Raw genomic sequence first — 5148 nt, 5'->3', positions numbered from 1 at the left:
GGGGCTCGGCCTCTCGGTGCCGCCCCCGTCCCGCCCCGTCCTGACCCGGCTGTCCCCAGCGCTGTCCCCGCCGTCGCCATGGTGGTCACGCTGGGCTACTGGGACATCCGCGGGGTGAGCCCGGGGACACGGGAGGGGACGGGGCGGGGGGGGTCCTAATACCGGGGGGGTCCTAATACCGGGGGGTGGCGGGGGGGTGACGAGGCGCCGTGCTCTGTCCCCAGCTGGCCCACGCCATCCGCCTGCTGCTGGAGTACACCGGGACCCCCTACGAGGAGCGGCAGTACAGCCCCGGGCCAGGTGGGGGGCGGCACGGCCCGAGGAGGGGACCCCCTGCTGCCCCCCCCCCCCCCCGGCCCCGGACCTTGACCCTGGCTCTGTGCCTGGGGGGGGGGGATGGGTGGGGTGGGAGCCGGGGGGCGGGGGGGCTGCTCCTGGGGACCCCCTCTGCGCGTCCCCCGCCTCCTTGGTGCAGTGGGGGGGAACCGGGGGCACCCATCTCCCTGTGCCCCCCCCTCCCCGCTCCCCCCATCTCCCTGTGCCCCCCCCCCCCCGCTCCTCCCATCTCCCTTTCCCCCCCCAGCTCCAAACTTTGACCCAAGCGACTGGACCAACGAGAAGGAGAAGCTGGGCCTCGATTTCCCCAACGTAGGTGGGGGCCAGGCACGGGGTGGGGGCGCACGGGGGTGCTGGGGGCTTCCAGGGCTGACCCCCCCCCCCCCTCCGCTGCCTCCCCCAGCTCCCCTATCTCATCGATGGCAGCACCAAGCTGACCCAGAGCAACGCCATCCTGCGCTACATCGCCCGCAAGCACAACATGTGTGAGTGCAGGGGGGGCTGCGGTGCTGGGGGGGGGTGTCGGGGGGGGGTCTGACGGCTGCCCCGTCCCGCAGGCGGGGAGACGGAGGAGGAGAAGCTGCGCGTGGACATGCTGGAGAACCAGGTGATGGATTTCCGCATGAGCCTGGTCATGGTCTGCTACAACCCCGACTTCGTGAGTGCCCCCCCGGGGGCTGCAGGGTGGGGGGGGTCGTTTCGGGGACCCCACGTGGGGGTGTCCCTGGGCGGCGGGAGCCACTGCCGCCTCCTTGCCCTTGCAGGAGAAGCTGAAGCCGGGGTACCTGGAGCAGCTGCCGGGGAAGCTGAAGCTCTTCTCCAACTTTCTGGGGGACCGCAAGTGGTTTGCGGGGGACAAGGTACGGCCGGGGAGCGGGGCGGGGGGGTCATCCCCTCGCTGCCCCTCACCGTGTGTGTGTGTCCCCCCCGCAGCTCACCTTCGTGGACTTCCTCATGTTCGACGTGCTGGATCAGAACAGCATCTTCGAGCCCAAGTGCCTGGAGCCCTACAAGAACCTCAAGGACTTCATGGACCGCTTCGGGGTGAGTATGGGGGGGCCGTGGGTGGGGGCTCCTGAGGTCAGGGCTGGGGGGGCGGATGGGTCCCCAGCACTCCCCTTGCTCCCGCAGGCCCTGGAGAAGGTCGCTGCCTACATGAAGTCCAGCCGCTTCCAGAAGATGCCCATCAACAACAAGATGGCCAAGTGGGGCAACAAGAAGGAGTAGGGGTGGGGGGCTTGCCCCCCCCCCATAGTGGGGCTGGGGGGCTCCGTAGGTGTGAGGACCCCAAACACAATAAATTGTGGAGATCCAGCACCCTGAGTCCCTCCTGAGTGTGTGTGGGGGGGGGACCAGGGGAGGTGCTGGACTTGGCCCTCCCCATCTTGGGGGGGCGGAGGGCAGGGGCAGAGCGAGGTGGGAGGGGGCTGTCACCCTGCGGTGCCCCCAGCACCCCCCCACTAGGGGTCGAGCTCCTCTGTGGGTTGTCCCTTCCAATGTCCCCAGGGGAAGGAGCCCTGGGTCCCCTTTCACTGAGGGGGGGGTGCTCATTAGCACATATCTGCCCACTAACGAGGTAGTTCTGGGGGGGGCTTTGTGCCCCCATGGGGACAGCCGTGCCCCTTGGGACCCCTGTGAGACGTGTCACCCCCAGCCCCCCTCCCGGCCCTGCTGGGGTGGTGTGGGGGGGTGTGGGGCAGGGGCGTGTGCCCCCCATTTCCACGCAGAGCCCGGTGCTGTCACTCTCTTTATTTTCCACAGCAGCAGCTCGGCCTCGCAGGGCTCGCACGAGCCTCTCGCGGTGCGTGGCCCCCCCGGGGGGTACTCGGCTTCCCCCCCGCTTCTGCAGAGCGCGTCTCCCCGGGGGAGTCCCCGGTGCTCCCCCTGGCAGCTTCCCACCACCGGTGCTTTTGGGGGGAATGGGTGCCCCGGGGGGCCGGGGAACCCCCTCCTGCCAGCCCCCCCCCAGTCCTGCGGGGCTGCCCCCCCCGGGGCGCTCTGTCCTGGGGTGGCAGCAGGAGGACGTCGGGGCCGGCGTCGGCGTGGTCCCTGCGGCTCAGTCCCTGGGGCTCATCTGTAGGGAGGGGAGAACGAGCATGGAGCGGGGAGCCCGGGGCTCGCCCCCCTGCTCCCCGACAGCACCCATGGGGGGGGGGTGTCACGGTGCGGGGGCGCGGGGGACGCACCCCCAGGGACGTCTTGACGGAGGAGAGCTTGAAGAGGACGCGTCGCCACTCCTCGGGGCAGACGGCGCGCAGCTCCTCCGGCGTCATCTGCAGCAGCTGGTGGCCCGACAGCACCCCGAGGCACCTCACCGTGCTGGGGACGGACAGACAGACAGACGGTGAGGGGTCGGGGGGCCTGCCTCGGTGGGGGGGCGACCCCTCCGACGGGGGGGCACGCGCTGGGGGACTCAGGGGACAGCGCACATCCGCGAGAAGCCCTTGTCCTTCAGCCAGGCCGTCACCTCTGCCGGCGAGGAGCCCATGTGCAGGTTGGGGGGGCTGACCTGGGAGGGGGGACAAAGGGAAAGAGGGTGCTGGGGTGACCCCTGCACCCCCCTCCGGGTGCTGTTGGTGTCGAGGGGGCACGGGGGGGACCCACCTGGCTCCAGCCGTCCTCAAGCCCCAGCGGCTCCAGGATGTTGCTGGGGACGTAGCCCTTGTGCCCCAGGCTGCTCTGCACCAGCCACCACTTCTTCTGCTGGTCCAGCACCTAGGGCAGGCGGTGACAATGTGGCAGCTCCCCCGACCCCCCCACACACGGGGGGGGGTCCCGCTCTGATTCCCCGGAGAACGCCCCTGGGGGTCCCCAGTTTGTACCTCCAGCGTGTCCCCCATCCTGACGCTCAGCTCCTGCGGGTTCCTGCCCTGAAACTCGTACAGAGCCCGCGCCAGCCTGGGGGGGGGCAAAAAGGGCCTGAAGGGGGGGGGGACAGCAGTGAGCACCCAGGGGTGCCCCCAGCCCTGGCTGGATCCTGCCCAGCGCTGTTGCTGCAGTCCTGACCCTACAGCATCCGTGGGGCAGCGGGAGCACTTACACCTGGCCAGGAACATCCCCGCGTCCGGGAACGCTCCCGTGGCCGGGCATGGCCCCTCGGTTGGGAATGTCCCCTCGGTTGGGAACACTCCCGTAGCCAGGCACGTCCCCGTAGCCAGGCATGGCCCCTCGGTTAGGCATGTCCCCGTAGCCAGGCATGTCCCCGTAGCTGGGCATGGCCCCTCGGTTGGGAATGTCCCCGTAGCCGGGCATGTCCCCGGTCCTGTGGCCGGGAATGTTCCCGTAGCTGGGAGCGTTCCTGTGGCTGGTGGCCAGCGACTGCGCGGGGAGCAGAGAGGGACGCGTGTTCAGAGCAAGGTGGGGAAACTGAGGCAGGCAGCGGGGTGTCCTCGCTGCCCCCCATGCCCCGTACCTGCTGCTGCTGTGGTTTCAGCATGGGTGGGGGCAGCCACCCGTCGGAGAAGATGGGGATGTAGGCGGGCACCTGCTCGCTGTTGGGGTACTCCGCCCTGCCAAGGTGCAAAGGAGGCGGTGGTGGGCGTGCGGCCCCCAAAGTGGGGTGCCCCAGCCAGGGGGCGGCGCTCGGAGCCCCCCTCGGTGGCGGAGGCCCAGAGCCCACCTGGTCTTGGTCCAGGCGATGCCCAGCATCTTCCAGGTGCTGTACTCCTGCGGGTGCAGGGTCTTCTCCAGCAGCTCCACCGCCTCCGGGATCAGCAGCGGTGCCTCCACCGCCGGCGCCAGTCTGGGGTTGGGGCAGTTGTCCAGGACCTGGGTAACGGGCGGGGGGGCTCCCTCAGCACCCCGAGAGCTGCCCCAAAGGCAGGGCGCCGAGGGCAGCCCCTGGCTGGGGGGGGGAGTCCTGCTCCCGGGGCACTCACGAAGGACAGGGTATCGAAGATGAGGTGCAGCAGCTGCAGGGGGTCTGGGTCCTTTACGTGCTGGTGGGTGATTCCCTGCGCAGACAGAAATCACAGAGTGTGGCCCCGTGTGGCCCCCGGTGGCCCCATGTGCCCCCCCCAGCCCCACACCCCCCGTAGCCCCAGCGAAGATGCCCCAGAGCCGCGGGGTCGCGTCCCGCCTGGTGGGACCTACCAGGAGGTTCAGGGCGTATTTCACCTTCTGGAAAAAGTCCTTGTAGCTGGCCTCGGGTGGCAGAGCTGGAGGGGTGCAGAGAGGGGGGGCTGGAGCTGGGCCAGCCCCCCGGCACCTCCCCACCGCCCCCCGGCACAGCCCCCCCTCCCCACCTTTGCTTTTCTTCTTTTTCTGGTTCTTGGTGCTCATCAGGCTGAGGGCATCCTTCACCTGCTTGACGAAGAGCTCCACGTCCTCCAGCACGTGGTTGAGGACCATCTGTGGGAGCAGCAGAGGGCCTGGTGAGTGGGGGGGCTGGGGGGGGGGATGTGGGGATGGGGGCGCACAGGGTGCCACTTACCACGTCTCGTTCGGTGTCGGACATGATCTGGCCCGAGGGGTTGACCCAGGTGTTCTGCTCGGCGGCTGGTGCTGGGGGGTGGTCCCAGCTGCCCCCCCCTGCTCCCGGGGAAGATGAGGCACGCCGTAGGGGACCCAGGCATGCCCAGCACCCCCCCCCCCCCCCGACATGACCCCCCCGTGACTCACTGTAGTCCAAGGAGGATGATCTGTGCTGGGGGGGCGCAGGTAAGGTGGGCTCTGGGGTGGCTGCCCACTGCTCCGGGGCTCTGTAGGGGGCCGACATGTACGGGGGGATCGGGTCGGACAGCTGCTCCGGGGGGGCCCTGGGCAGGGAGCGACGGGGGGGCTGCTGAGGTGCCTGCGGTATGGGGCTGTGCC

At 70.0% G+C, this 5148-nt stretch overlaps 2 protein-coding genes across 2 annotated transcripts in view; one reads left to right on the top strand and one right to left on the bottom strand.

Annotated features, from left to right (window-relative positions):
- Window positions 1–1653, top strand: part of LOC118178393 (glutathione S-transferase 2-like) — a 15800-nt gene extending 14147 nt beyond the window's left edge. Inside the window, exons 2-9 of the mRNA XM_035346876.1 lie at window positions 50–114; window positions 225–300; window positions 584–648; window positions 740–821; window positions 894–994; window positions 1101–1196; window positions 1270–1380; window positions 1468–1653. Of these exons, the coding sequence (XP_035202767.1) occupies window positions 79–114; window positions 225–300; window positions 584–648; window positions 740–821; window positions 894–994; window positions 1101–1196; window positions 1270–1380; window positions 1468–1563 (663 nt within the window). The 5' untranslated portion in view covers window positions 50–78 and the 3' untranslated portion in view covers window positions 1564–1653. The remainder of the gene's footprint in view (window positions 1–49; window positions 115–224; window positions 301–583; window positions 649–739; window positions 822–893; window positions 995–1100; window positions 1197–1269; window positions 1381–1467) is intronic.
- Window positions 1654–2244: 591 nt separating this feature from the next.
- EPS8L3 (EPS8 like 3) overlaps window positions 2245–5148 on the bottom strand; it is a 5114-nt gene continuing 2210 nt past the window's right edge. Inside the window, exons 7-19 of the mRNA XM_035347410.1 lie at window positions 4957–5093; window positions 4769–4866; window positions 4581–4686; window positions 4429–4493; window positions 4215–4289; window positions 3956–4104; window positions 3740–3845; window positions 3377–3414; window positions 3159–3255; window positions 2941–3051; window positions 2766–2845; window positions 2523–2655; window positions 2245–2410 (exon numbers count right to left, since the gene is read on the bottom strand). Of these exons, the coding sequence (XP_035203301.1) occupies window positions 2393–2410; window positions 2523–2655; window positions 2766–2845; window positions 2941–3051; window positions 3159–3255; window positions 3377–3414; window positions 3740–3845; window positions 3956–4104; window positions 4215–4289; window positions 4429–4493; window positions 4581–4686; window positions 4769–4866; window positions 4957–5093 (1213 nt within the window). The 3' untranslated portion in view covers window positions 2245–2392. The remainder of the gene's footprint in view (window positions 2411–2522; window positions 2656–2765; window positions 2846–2940; window positions 3052–3158; window positions 3256–3376; window positions 3415–3739; window positions 3846–3955; window positions 4105–4214; window positions 4290–4428; window positions 4494–4580; window positions 4687–4768; window positions 4867–4956; window positions 5094–5148) is intronic.

This window comes from Oxyura jamaicensis, chromosome 26 (assembly GCF_011077185.1).
Source record: "Oxyura jamaicensis isolate SHBP4307 breed ruddy duck chromosome 26, BPBGC_Ojam_1.0, whole genome shotgun sequence".
NCBI classification, from domain to species: domain Eukaryota; kingdom Metazoa; phylum Chordata; class Aves; order Anseriformes; family Anatidae; genus Oxyura; species Oxyura jamaicensis.
Note: the sequence above shows the minus strand (reverse complement) of the source record. Positions and strands in the feature narration are given on the sequence as shown.